Source organism: Copadichromis virginalis, linkage group LG23 (assembly GCF_057382275.1).
Source record: "Copadichromis virginalis isolate Kocher_CV1m ecotype Utaka linkage group LG23, C_Virginalis_male_GT1.1, whole genome shotgun sequence".
Taxonomy (NCBI): Eukaryota; Metazoa; Chordata; class Actinopteri; order Cichliformes; family Cichlidae; genus Copadichromis; species Copadichromis virginalis.
In genome coordinates this window covers 35,747,667-35,761,819 of record NC_140639.1, presented here as the reverse complement: position 1 = coordinate 35,761,819, position 14,153 = coordinate 35,747,667, and the positions used below count along the sequence as shown (strand labels likewise).

General features: G+C 37.7%; 1 protein-coding gene across 2 annotated transcripts; it reads left to right on the top strand.

Annotated features, from left to right (window-relative positions):
- The first annotated feature begins 150 nt into the window (after nt 1-150).
- Nucleotides 151-13,917, top strand: nufip1 (nuclear FMR1 interacting protein 1). Of its 2 annotated transcripts, none has more exons than XM_085448986.1 (10): nt 151-669; nt 1,127-1,200; nt 1,669-1,770; nt 1,868-1,930; nt 2,009-2,085; nt 2,199-2,291; nt 2,439-2,608; nt 2,953-3,072; nt 12,850-13,108; nt 13,214-13,493. In XM_085448986.1, the coding sequence occupies exons 1-10, from the start codon at nt 429-431 to the stop codon at nt 13,425-13,427; spliced, it is 1,413 nt and encodes a 470-aa protein (XP_085305112.1). In that variant the 5' UTR covers nt 151-428; the 3' UTR covers nt 13,428-13,493. The 2 variants fall into 2 exon arrangements, with proteins under 2 accessions (XP_085305112.1, XP_085305111.1); XM_085448985.1 differs by having other exon boundaries at nt 154-669; nt 12,850-13,085; nt 13,214-13,917.
- The last annotated feature ends 236 nt before the right edge of the window (nt 13,918-14,153 follow it).

The following is a 14,153-nucleotide window of genomic DNA, read 5'->3' as shown; positions in this document are numbered from 1 at the left end:
GAGCGGCCACTTAGCTTATGACGCTTACAAGATTAATGTGTTGCTCTTTAGACAATGCAGTGCATTTATAATATCTACCAGGCGGCTTTTCACCAAAAATGGCAACCCAAGAGAATTTGTTACATTAAACCTCGCGAGAAGTTGTAGCCAACTACTGGTAAAATCAAAATTGCAGTCTAAGTCTCAAGTATAATTTTTTTTACCACAAAACTTTTTATACATATTAAAATACTTAACGTAAGTATGTATAGACATATATTTATTCGTTTTCGTCTGTGTTGGTTTATGGTCTTCCTTCTTTGGCGGATGTGACGAAACCATAGTTCGCTCAAAGTAAATACATGCGCCTATGAGGGCAACGCGTTGAGGAGAAGTTTCTCTAGAACTACCTTCATTCTCAGCGTGAAGAAAGATTTTGGCCTGGCGGTATGAACGAGTCGGCAAATTATCCTCCGCCCGACTTTGGCTCTCCTCCTTCCAATTCCTTCCAGTCGTTCCAGCAGCAGCAGTCGCACTCGAGTAGCTTCCATCCCACCATGTGGAGCTGGAGCGAAACGCCTACCGAACACACCTGGGGCTGCGACAGTAGTGTTGGCAGGCACCACGGGTCAGCGGCAAGTTATGGGTTCTCATCAAACCGTGGAAACCACGGACCTACACATACATACAGTGAGTGGAATATACAGTAGTTTCCCTATTGAAGATGGGTTCCTTCATGTTACTGTCGCCCTAAAGTGCACATGAAGGACCACATAATGTAAAGACTGACTTACACCATGGGGTTCTGCTCTAACAAAAAAGTCATAGATTTAGCAGTTATGTTGCAGTTAAGGAATAAGTGTTTAAAGCTTTATAGCATGTGTGAATGCAGCAAGTGGCGTCAGTGGGTTATTTGGTGTTAAAACACTTGAATTAGTTTCATAAAAGCCAACTAGTGACAGAACGGATACATCCGTGGAAGACAAGGAAAAATAAACTAAAAACAAAACCACATCCCCACAATAACTTTGATAGCAGATGTGTAGTTTAAGATACATGCAGTGCGCCTTTAGTCGCCATAAAGGACATGTCCGTGTGTCTGTTTTTTAAAGAAAGGTGTGTTTGAATTTCTTGCGTGTGTTTTCAGGTCAAAACTTTAGTCATGAATGGGATCGAGGTGGACATCAAAGCTACCGAGCTCCCAGCCATCATGGAAAAAAGGTGACATTTCTGAGAACTTTGTATTTATATTTAACCCTTGTATGGTGTTCGGGTCTGTGAGACCCGTGTTCAGTTTTTTTCAAAAGAAAAATTAAACAATTAATTTTTTTTTCACGTGTAAATGTGTTGTGTCTTTCCACTCACTCCACTTGATTATAACTGATTTATTTATAACATTTTATATAAAAGAAAAACGAGAAGCACATTAATTCATAAATGTGATCTAACAAAGGTAAAGGGAAAAAATTAACCATGTTTGCTGTTCATATGTCTTGTAATTGGGATGAAGTAAACATCTGTTGAGTAATTTAACATAAAATTGTTTGATAGTGTTAATTTGGAAAGCCAAAACTCTAGCGGGTCCACCAGACCCATGAACACTGGCTGAGTAACAAAAATACGAACACCACACAAGGGTTAAAGTGAATGGAACGTTGTTGGGAACTTTGAGCTTTTCACCCCTTGCAGAAAAACAGGAAAGAACCAGAGTATTCCCATTTTTGTGACACCTGCGACCGGGGCTTCAAAAACCAGGAAAAGTACAATGAGCATGTTTCTCAGCATGTCAAGGTATTTCACTCTAGGCTACTTACTAGATATATATTAGTGCTGTTCACATTGATATTCTTTACTTTTTACTGAGAGCTCCAATTGAATCCACTTTTAGTGTTCTGTGGCTGACTGCAGCTTCATGGCCCATGAAAAACTTGTCAGCATACACTGGAAAAATGTAAGTGGAAGAAGATGATGTAAAGTGATTAGCTTGTAGTAGTTCCCCTTTTCTAATGTGAATACTCTGTGTTGACAGAACCATGCACCAGGAACTAAAAGAATCAAACTGGACACACCAGAGGAGATTACTAAATGGAGAGAGGAAAGACGCAAGTTAGTTAGAAACTGTGGCAGTCATGAACTTTTGATGCAATTTTGCCATTAGTTAAGCCACATATGCATACTTCCCATGTCCAGTCATTAATTTGTCTTTACTGGTTTACTAGAAACTATCCAACACTTGTGAATATTGAGAAGAAGAAAAAAGTCCTGGAGGTGCGGGAGGAAACGGGAGCTGTCCTGGAAACAGCTCAGTTTGGGTAAATGTTTACATTTGAATGTATAAATTATGGATTTTGGTGTGCATCTCTTTTATTTTCTATTTTGATATACATTTTTTTAATTTGAAATGAAGTCTGTCTTACCAAAAAGTTAACTTGCATAAGCAATGATGTATTTATTTTCAGACGAATGAGAGGAAGAGGCAGAGGTCGTGGTTGGAAAAACAGAGGACTCCAAGGGCGACATCTGAGACGGCCACACTCATCGGACTGCATTGTTACAGAGAAGCCTAAACCACTCACCCACCCATGCAGGGACGGGGATCCACTCGGAGCATTAGCCACTAGTGACCATGGTGAGTTAATTGATCAAAGTTCAATCAAGCCTGTGCACAATCACCTACATAGAGGACAAGATCAAAAAGCTTTCACTGGTTATCCTCTGGTTATTCTTTGATTGAAATACACAGACACCCCTATATGGCCTGTAAATGGCCTGTATTTATATAGCGCTTTACTAGTCCCTAAGGGCCCCAAAGCGCTTTACATATCCAGTCATCCACCCATTCACACACACATTCACACACTGGTGATGGCAAGCTACATTGTAGCCACAGCCACCCTGGGGCGCACTGACAGAGGCGATAGTATATAGTGATAGTGATATATATATAGTGCTCTGTTTTTCATTGGCTCCAAGATTCTGACAGAGATGAGTCCAGGACCAGTGGCTTGGTTGTGGCCCCTAAGAAGATGAGCTCAGCTCTGGGATCCCTAGTAGCAAACTACGGATCAATGACCGAAAGTGATGATGAACCAGGTGAGCACATAGTGTTTGCTGGATAATAGTCCAAAATCTTCACCATGCAAGAAAAATGCTAATGATTCTGTCTTGTTGAATTGTTTTTATTTTGTTGTTAATTTACACTTTTTACTACCTCACCTATGTCGCTTTTCCACTACCACCTACTTTACTCATCTACTCTGTTTCAGTCTTTTTACATTACCACCTCAATTTGGGTGGGGTTGTTATAGCAGCGCAACCCTAAAGTTCCTTGACATGAAGCACAAACGTAAATGGACTTTTCTACCCTCTCTTGGGTGCAGTCTGATGACATTTCATTTTCGGCTCAACTCTGCTCACTTCAAACCCCGGCCCAATAAGTGCTAAAAAAGTACCTGATACGGTACCACTGCCTACCGGAAAATCCTAAAAACCAAGCTGACTAGAATGGAGCCTTGCTTGCACGAATGCAGACTGTATTCTTTTGGATCCAATACATGTAAATTTGTCAGTGGGCACGTGCAAGAGTAATATACTTATAGAGTTTTTTCGTGTGTGTGTGTGTGTGTGTGTGTGTGTGTGTGTGTGTGTGTGTGTGTGTGTGTGTGTGTGTGTGTGTGTGTGTGTTAGGGGTGCAACGATACACAAAATTCACAGTTCGGTTCATTTCGATACTTTGGTGTCTATGTCAATGTTCTAATTTTTCATGTGTCTGAGCGAACACACAAACTCCCTGAGCGGTCCCTTGGACCACTGTGAGCAACAGCAGACGTGTCCACTGTGGTCACGCCAGCATCTAATCCATCCAAGTTACATGGTTTATTAAAATAATCAAATTACAGCATTTACATTTATGTTAGACTACTTTTAATTAACTGCTTTAGCCCACTTACTATGAAAATTTAAAAAATCTTGTTCATGACCTGTGCAGTATGTTAACACTATTGGAAGTAAAAATAACTTGAACTCCAATTTTGAAAGTGCAACTTTTTTTATTTATTTATTTATTTATTTATTTATCATAAAGCTCTGACTTGTATTACGAGTACGAGTCTGTGGTCTGGAAGAGAGTTCTGTAACTCTGTCTGCAAAATACAGTATATAATGACCAATGTTGGGCAAATAATTATATAGTTATTTCTACAAAAAAGTTACTGAGTTTTGCAAACAAATTTTTTTGCAGCTGTTTACCTATAAATGCTGCCAAGGCATTTTTTTTAAACAAACATTTCAAAATATTAACAGAACAATCAGGTGTTCTGCATCAAATTTGATGCCACACAAATTATTTGTGCCACTCCAAAAAATAATTTCTGTCCACTATGAGTTAAAGGAGAACAACAGCCTGATACCTGCAGGCCTGACAACAGGAAATGTATCATTCCTGTAACACCTGTAACATTTAGCAGTCGCCTCATTGTTCTGACACACACGACAAAACTGTTGACTACACTACACACTAACTACACAAGATTTGCGCTAAACATCGCAAATCTCTCACATCTCAAAACACTCCTAAGACTTCCTCCCGTGTCTTAATAACTAAATGCCATGTTGCCATATAATTTTTTTTGATTGATTGACATGGTACATTTTTCGACCAATGGGAAAGGCTGGGGGCTGGTTTTGTTTTTGCTCAAACGCTGAGAGTGTTTCGATGGTTTTCTTTATAAAACGTTGTCTTTACCGTTTCTTCCCACATTGAATATAAACAACGATAGTATTCAGGGGAAAAAAACAAAACAAACATTTCATATATTTTTATCATAACTCTGGTTTTACGTGGCCTATTAACACAATTTAAAAACTGGTATAAAGTCCACACTTTTTCCGTCAATTGGTCCATCTGTCCTGCTCACATCTCCAAGATGGGCCAAGATGTGAACGGTCTGCTACAGAACTTGCTCTGTCTTAAAACTCCTTTATAAGCAGCAAAGCGAACTTTAAGGTGCACACTACTAGCTGTATGTGATGGCAAAAAACCTGGGCTCAGATAAGAGAGCTCTTATCACTCCTACTTCCTCCCTGTCAAAACCTTCTGGTAAGAAAAGAGTGATGGAAACTGACACAGCGGAAAGCATTATTACGACGCTCAAGATGGCTATCGAAGAGCAAGGCGCTAACATCAAGAAGAGTATTGGCGACCTTAAGGTTACTATTAACTTTATCCACCTTTATTTCAGTACGAGAGACTTTTCCTTTTAGCTCCCTGAGATCTTCTGAGATAAAGCAGAAGAGAAAATTCAAACACTGGAAAACAAGGTGTTGGAGTTGTCTCGGTATAAACGAAGATGGAACCTGCGACTTCATGGGCTACCCGAAGAAGAAGGAGAAAACGTACGCAGTAAGGTTATTGAAATTTGCCAAAACATGGATCCTGACCACCGTGAAAAGTTCCCGGAGGTACTTGATTCAGTCCACAGGATCGGTCAACAACGTGAGTCCTCTTCTGCGCCACTGCCCCACGCCATAATCCTGCAATTAACAATGAGACACTTTCGAGACATCATCTGGAAGGCGGCGAAGCGATTTGACTACCTGAAGACAAGGAAGCTCCATTTCAAAGAAGATCTCTCTCCCGAGTACCGAGAGGCGCAACCAGCTATGGCCACAGGTGGAGAAAGCACGTAAGGAAGGGAAAATTGCCTAGTGCTTTTGTGAACAGAAAAGAAATTCACTGAAATCTCTTCGAGTCCTATTTGTGGATATACCTCAAGGTCTCTTTTCCTTATTGTTCTAAAGACTTATAGTATGCTGTTGCTGTTAAAATGTTTTGTGAAGCACTTTTTTTAGACAGAGTAGTTCTGCTCTCTCTGAAGCTGACACACTCTTCTCAGGGTAAAAAGTTAATTTAGTTTGCAAAATTTCATCTTTGTCCTTTATTTCTTTTAATGCTCGAGGACTGTTGCGACTTTCATCTGTAAATAAAGCCGCGGCCGGCTGAGTTGGTTGTGTCCCTGTGACGCGCCTCCAATAATCCATAATGAGTCGTACTTGTACTTTGCGCATTTATTTTAAGAACAAAACAAAAACAAACATTTGCGCTTTCAATCAATTTACAACTAGCGCATGGATTAACTGGTGTGCCAAAAAATGACGGTCAACAGAAAAGTTTGCCCACAAACCACTCACCCAACACACCTGCTGCGAACACCGACATCAGGTAAATAGACTGTGACCACACCCACATACCATCACCTGAGACGCAGGTAAAACTATACACCTGTGCCACCAAAACAAAAAGGAAAAACATAAACATTGACTCTGGCTCTTACAAGGACTAAGGGACAATACCAAAAGGAAAGCTCTGTTTTTATATGCTAAAAGTTTGAATACTGACTTTTGTCTCTTACAAGAATCCCATGCTGAACTAAGGATGCTAACTTCTGGAAATCCCAATGGAGCGAAGATTTATGGAAGTCTCATGGCACAAACCATTCAGCGGGAACTCTGATTTTGAAGCATAAATTTAATGGAAAAATTATATCTTCAGAAACTGATCCAAAAGGATATTTTATTTTGCTGGTTGTGTGTTTTTCTTTTTTCTTTTTCTTTTTTTTCTTTTAATGATCAGACCCTCTTACTAGGTAACATTTACGGCTATAATAACAAACAGGAGAATATTGACCTAATACTTGTAGTAAATGAAAAAAATGAATCTTTAATTTGCTAATCTAAAGATTATATTAGGAGGAGACTGGAACCATTCACTCAATAACATGATAGATAGATTGCCAAGTAAAAGTTAGGAAAGTAGTAATTATATGTTGGATTTTATTAATGAAAGAGACCTAATTGATATCTGGAGATTCAAAAATCAAACCATTAAGGAATTTTCATGGAAAAATAGATCAGGTTCATTACAGTCTCGTATTGATTATTGGCTAATTTCTGATCCTTTATCTGAATATGTTTCTACATCAAAAATGTTGCCAACACCCTTGACAGCTCATAGAACAATTTTTTTTTGGAGATATGTTTGTATGCCAGTAATCCGTCTAAAAGAGTGAATTCATATTGGAAATTAAATAATTCTCTTCTACTGAATGATTCTTTGGTAAAGGAAATTAAAACAAAAATAGATCAGTATTAGAACAAGGCATGTGTTGAAAATGCTTTTTGTAAAAATTGGGAGCTCATGAAATTTGAATTGAGGTCCCTTTTAATGAAAAGAGGAGCTGAAATAGTTAAAAATAGAAGAGAAAAAAAAAGAAGAGTCGGAAATAATTTCATTTACAAGGCAAAAGGTGCCTTTGTGCGGTCAAGAAGGAAATGGCTTGAAGAGGGAGAACAAAACTCTAGCTAGTTTTTCAAATTAGAAAAACATCACAATACTCTTGGCAGCATGACTAAACTTTGTTCAGATGGGGTCATCACACAAGATCCTCAAGTGATTTCCAAGACTTGTGAACTTTTATAAAAATTTATATAAATCTAATTTTTCTACAGAAGCCATGGAAAAATTCTATAATTCCTTATTATATTAATATTAAATATTAAAAAAAATTAGTGACAATAATAAAACTAGAAAGATTTGCATTTCCTGCGAAAATGCAGTGTGGATGCTTTAAAGCTGAAGCTGTATGCAAAAACTAGCTGAAAAAGCTGAAAAGTTGCAGAAATTGTAAAAACTTTGCAGAAGCAAAGGAACTTTGCTAAAATGGAATAACTTAGCAGAACTGCAATATCTTAGAGGAAACATAATACTTGGCAGAAATACAATAGCAGAACTTAGCAGAAATATTGTAACTTACCAGAAACATGATAACTTCTCAAAAATACAAGAATTTAGGAGAAATAGTATAAGATAACAGAAAGAATATATTTAGCCAAAAATACTTAAGCATTACAGAAACACTATGATTTAGAAAAATAGTACAACAGAGCAGAAATACTGTGATTTACCAGAGACACTGTGATGAACTATGAATATTGTAATTTTAAATCAATACTATGTTTTAGCACAAATACTATAATTTGACAGAAATACTATATTTAGCACAAATCTTATAAAATAGCAGAAATAGTATGATTTAGCACAATAGTAATAACTTAAACAGAAAAATTGGAAAAGCAAAATGGACAGCTGAAAAAATGCTGAACATGCTGAGGGTCCCTCAAATATACTTGTTAAATGAAAAAAATTGGCAAAAAAAATATAACAGCCACACAATCACAAATATGGACACATATGGAAACACACATGCACAGAGAGAGACACACACAAGATCCAATTCAGTCAACCAGTCTAAATATATTGAATTTGAATCTTACAATGAGATCATCCCATAAAAAGGCGCTCTCTCTCTCTCTCTCTCTCTCTCTCTCTCTCTCTCACACACTCACACACTCACACACACACACACACACACACACACACACACAGAGAAGTAAGTTTCTAGCTCAGTCAAGCAGCCTTGGAGCTGCTGAATTTGAATCCACCAATCAGAGAGCCTGTGCACTTTTTACCGCCAAAACAGGTGCATGCAGCACAGAGAGACACAGGATTTTTGCAGTCTATTTCTCATAATGACGACTCCCCTCAAACAAATGACCATAATTTCCTAACCGTAGGGGCTAGAACGGTCATTCTTACACCGTTTTGTTCAGAAGAGATGGGGGAATCTTAAAGTGTTGACAATTTATCATTAAAATATGAATTATTAAAGATAATTGACTTCTAATGCACCATAACTGAGTAGAGCAAAGCAAAAACTGCCTTGACTTGCCCTCAAACAACGCTTTCTAACTCTAAATCTATTTGGAGTATCAATATCATTCTTTCACCGTAAGAGACAGCAGGCTTTGGTGAACAATCATGGAAATTTTCAGGTCTCTGTGGAAATCCATTAAAAAGATATGACGAGAGAAAAAAGTGGTTCATTTCCAGAGTTTGAAATCTGAAGAAATCTGAGCGAAGGACGAATTTCCTACCCTCAAACAAGTCTAACTCATTTCAGAACGGTAATAGGTGAGAAAATAATTCTTGAATTGTGAGCGTCAGGAGTGTCTGAAGATATACTGGGACAAGCCTTATGTCTTAACTTTGCTTCGTTAAGGAGATATGACGATTCGAATATGCCTCTCATTACAGAAATCAAGCGGTGATTTTGAACAAGCTCTCCATTGACTTTCTATGGAGAGTTTTGCGACTTTGTGTTGGTCTGAGGAGATTTGCCAAAATTCTATAAATCCCACAACAATGATAGTGACATTTTCGGAAACCCAGCAAAAATACCTACGTTTTGATGTATAATTTGTGGAAGTTGAGTGAAGATTGAGCAAGTAGCAAGAAGTTGTTCGGACATGAAGAGAAGACTGCAAAACCTTCAGTGGCAGACTGGAAGCCAAGTGCATAGCAACCATAACAACGCATGTATTTTGTGAAAAATCACAATTTTGCAACTGAAAACTTTAAGAGGCATAAAGGTAAAACGGTAAAAGATTTGAAAAAGCTGAATCATACCTGAATAGCCCAATAATTTGAGAACATTTTAAAGTTTGAATGGTTGTTCTACGTGAAAATATGAGGAAGTAGTTAAGTTTCAGAAACAAGCAAATTTTAGCAGAATTGCAGAAGTTTCCCATTCATTTCAATGGGACAAATTAAGCTTAATATTTTAAAAAGTATAATAGTGAAAAATACCAAAAGACATAGCAGGAATTAGCAGAAATAGCAGAATATTTTAAAATTTGAACGGTGAAAATCGGCTGAAAATTGTGGAAGTAGTTAAGTGCCAAAAAGTGTACGGAAGTCCCAAGAGGAACTCAATAGTGTGGATGCTTAAAGCATCCACACAACTATGTGTGATGCCCCATCACAACACTAGATATTGAAGGTGCTATTAATAAAATGAAACTTAAGAGTCCAGGGAATGACGGTTTGACTTCTGAATTTTACAAATTATTTTCAAAGGACTTATTGAAAGCATTGATAATGGAAAGCTCCCTCCTTCCTTGACTCAGGGACTGATTACTTTGATTCCTAAACCTCATAAAGACGCCCTTTTGATAGAAAATTGGAGACCTATTTCACTCCTGAATAATGATTATAAAATAATTGCTATGTGTTTGGCTAAAAAATTAAAATGTGCACTTAATTGATGAAACAGTCTGGTTTTATGACTGGCAGACACATAACTAACAATATAAGACTGGTAATTGATATTTTGGATCATTCAGATTTAATCACAGATAATAGTTTCTTTTCTTTTTTTCCTTTTTTTTTTTGATTTTTATAAAGCTTTCGACTCCATTGAACATGAATTCATGTTCAGAGCACTTGATATTTTTGGTTTTGGAAATATGTTTAAAAAATCAATTCAAACTTTGAGCTATTTGCATCTGCATATAATCAAACATATCAAAGATTTGATAATAACCGTGGGATCCGTCAAGGTTGTCCATTTTCTGCATATCTTTTCCTTCTTCCTATGCAGTTACTCTGTATTCATTTTAAGAACAGCAGTGTAATGGGTCTCTCTGTTGCTGGCAGAACATTATCTATTACTCAACTAGTAGATGACACAACACTTTTTTTTTTTTAAAGGATAAATATTAAGTTGATGAAGCTCTCAAAGTTCTCAATAATTTCTCAATAGCCTCTGGTTTAAGACCACTCAACATTACAAAATGTGAACTTCTCCCTGTTAAATTCTGCACAGATACAATTGTATCAGGTGTTCCTGTTAAAAATAAGGTTAAATATCTTGGTATTACCATTCAAAAAGACTAAGATGCTAGATTATCTGAAAATTTCGACCCTCTTATAACTGCAATACAACAAAGATTTAATCTTTGGCTTCAAAGAGATTTATCCATTACTGGAAGATCGTTAGTAGCCAAAGTTGAAGGCCTCTCCAGACTTATATATGCAGATATGGTACCTGATGTTTCAAAAGAATTATGCACAAAAATTGATAAAATATTATTTAACTTCATTTGGAAAAAGAGAATACATTATATTAAAAAAATGTAATGATAAACAAGTTGTGTTCTGGTGGCCTAAATTCTTTAGATTTCACTTCCTTAAATGTGTCTTTTAAAATCAAATGGATCAAACTCTTTTTAAAAAATCCCATTTCAATTTGGAATTTTATTACCAACCATATCTTTAACTCACTTGGAGGAATGCACTTTCTGCTAAAATGCAATTACAATATCTCTAAATTACCGATTAAACTCTCCAACTTTCAGTCAACTCCTATCTCTTGGTTAATGATATACTCTCACAACCTTTCTCCCCATAAAGATCTCATTTGGAATAATCAGGATATTAAATTTAAGAACAAATCAATATATATTCAGAAATGGGTGGATAGGAAAATTTTACTTGTTAGTCAATTACTGAATGATAATTGTCAATTATCAATTAATTTTATAAACACCAAAATTGATCCCTCATGTAAACTGAAGTTTCAACATATTCTATTTGGCCTCTCACATACTGATAAAATAACTCCAGGAAAAACATATATTATCAATCTTCTGATTATTTTTGCCAAATTTCACATACAAAATTTTCTCAACAGCGCCCAAACATATTTGCTTTTAAAACCCTGTTTTCCAATTATCTAGAGAATCTAAAGAACAGCACTAACTCCAAAGGCCATGCCAGTAGTGCACAATTGCGCACACGCAGATTAGAGGGAACATTGGGTGTCACGGTTAGATATTTTTTTCGATACATTTATTTTGTTATTATATTATTTTTTGCATCTGATGGCGAAATCACTCATCTGTGGAAAAGAGTTTATTACAGAGAAATGGCTCTTTCCAAAAGAAAAGCAATTTTGTAGACAGCATTAAAAGTAGCAATTGCCCTTTGCCCTCTTAGAATCATGTTCTAACGGGTGTCTAAATGACTCGCCGTTCGTAGCATGCGTGCTTGGTGTTGTTGTTGGTGTTGTTTTTGTCTGCTTCCACTTGTCTTTGCACTAGTGTGATGTCGGCGTAAATGTGTAATCATATTTGTTGCGTTCCGACCGATGTAATTGAGCATTGCTTGTTACATCCGACATACTGTTGTACTTTTTTCCACAACAGGCTTAAGTAGGGTCATACTTCACATGAAAACCAAAATGGTTCCAAACGCCAGATCTGAATGACGGTGGATGAGGTTCAGTTTTGGGTAGCGTTGAGGAGTTGCCATGCAAACTTGGCTGAATGCATATGGGCAGCACTCAGTTGATCTGCGCCCGACAATGCACCCTAGACAGAGTAATCAAATGCAGATCCACTGAGCCCTCAACACAGACGGCATCGTCAGAAGAATATTTGATCAAATAAATTAAAAATTTTGTATCGTTCCATACGTTCAATACATATGCGTACTGAACTGAAGGCACTGTATCGAACAGTTCAATACAGATACGTGTGTGTGTGTGTGTGTGTGTGTGTGTGTGTGTGTGTGTGTGTGTGTGTCCTGAGTCACAATAACTTGCCCTAGTTTTCATCAGATTCAACATTAAACATGTACTTTAATTTTATCTCGGAGTAGCTCTGTTGTTGTTTGGTTTTATTATGTAGTTTATAACAAATCTTAGTGGGGATAGGTTAATTGGTTAATCCAAATTGTCACTAGGTGTGAATGTGAGTGCGAATGGTTGTCTGTCTCTGTGTTGGCCCTGCGACAGACTGGCGACCTGTCCAGGGTGTCCCCCGCCTCTCGCCCTATGACAGCTGGGATAGGCTCCAGCGCCCCCCGCGACCCTGAAAAGGATAAGCGGACGCGAATGGATGGATGGATGGATATATAACAAAGTGTAACTTATGTCCAGTGTTTCTACTAACGCTTGTGCTTTTGCGTTTTAGCCACACCCATTCAGAGAGGTAAGGAGCTGGTGCAAGAGAACCAGGACCTTCTAAACTTAATACCACCCAACCCTCAGGAGAGGGCACCTGCCAGGGGTAGAGGGGCTTTTTTACAGAATGCAGAGAGACAGAAAACAGTTCAGACAGATTCCAGACTTCACATGCCCAACAGCAAAGGGGAAAGAGCGGGACGAGGAAGACTACCACAGTCACATCGCCCCACTTTGCTTGAGATGGTATGGAAGTCATTTGACACTGCGTGCGTATTTATATGATTTTGATTTAGTAAAAAAGGACACGCTGTTTAAAGCTATACTATTTAGATGTGTTATTTAGTCCAACTCTTGTTTGTCTCTTTGTTTAGTTACTGGCTCCAGATATCCGACACGAGAGGAATGTCCTCCTGCAGTGTGTACGCTACATTGTCAGAAACCACTTCTTTGGGCTGGAGAGCAGATGTCACAACCAGGAGAAAACTGGAAACAAGGGCACAGCAGCTGTTACAAACGGAGAGCATGAAGGAAGATGGGAAGAATCATCAGAGAAAATCCAAGTTGCGTCCCCGTTTGCCTTCTTGATTAGTAGTGAGGGACATTCAGCAGTCCTGGATCTTGGCAGTACGGAGGGTTTAGTTACTAGTGAAGTTTCTGCAGTTAAGCAAGCTCCTTGTATACTGAATCACCAAGGGTCTACACGAGAACCTAATGAACCTACTGTGGAGTCTTTAGGAAGTGTTGGTGATTATACAGGTGATTTCATCCCAAATACTGAGGAGACAACAGCCAGTGATGTAAACCATCCGGATGTGTCCTCGAAGGATGGGATCACATGTATCTCAAATATGTATGATGATGAAATATGGGAGACCCCCAGTGTTCAAGTGTGAAAGACCCAAAATAGTTGGTCTTATTTTGTCCTAAACATCAAACTGAGATTCCAAATATGAATGAAGAATTTCTGTGGACAGGAATGATTTTTTTTTATTTTTTTTTTTTTATATGAGTTTATTATGTAAAGACAGACTGTCTTGTAAAATAAATCACGTGATTTGTAGTGATGAATTCTGAATCTTTATCTTTTCAGTGTTTGACTATCAATAAAAGGAGTGAACTGAAACGTGTGGTAAAGTACATTCACACTACCACGAGAGAAAATATACCTAGTGTTTGACTTGCAGTAAATTCGCACCACGGCTGGAAAGTGTGTTAGAGTTGACCCACTGTCTATTGAATTCAATGACATGAAAGTCAGGCAGGTTTACAAGTTTTGTTTGGGTTTTTTTGTTTGTTTTTTTACCAGTCTTT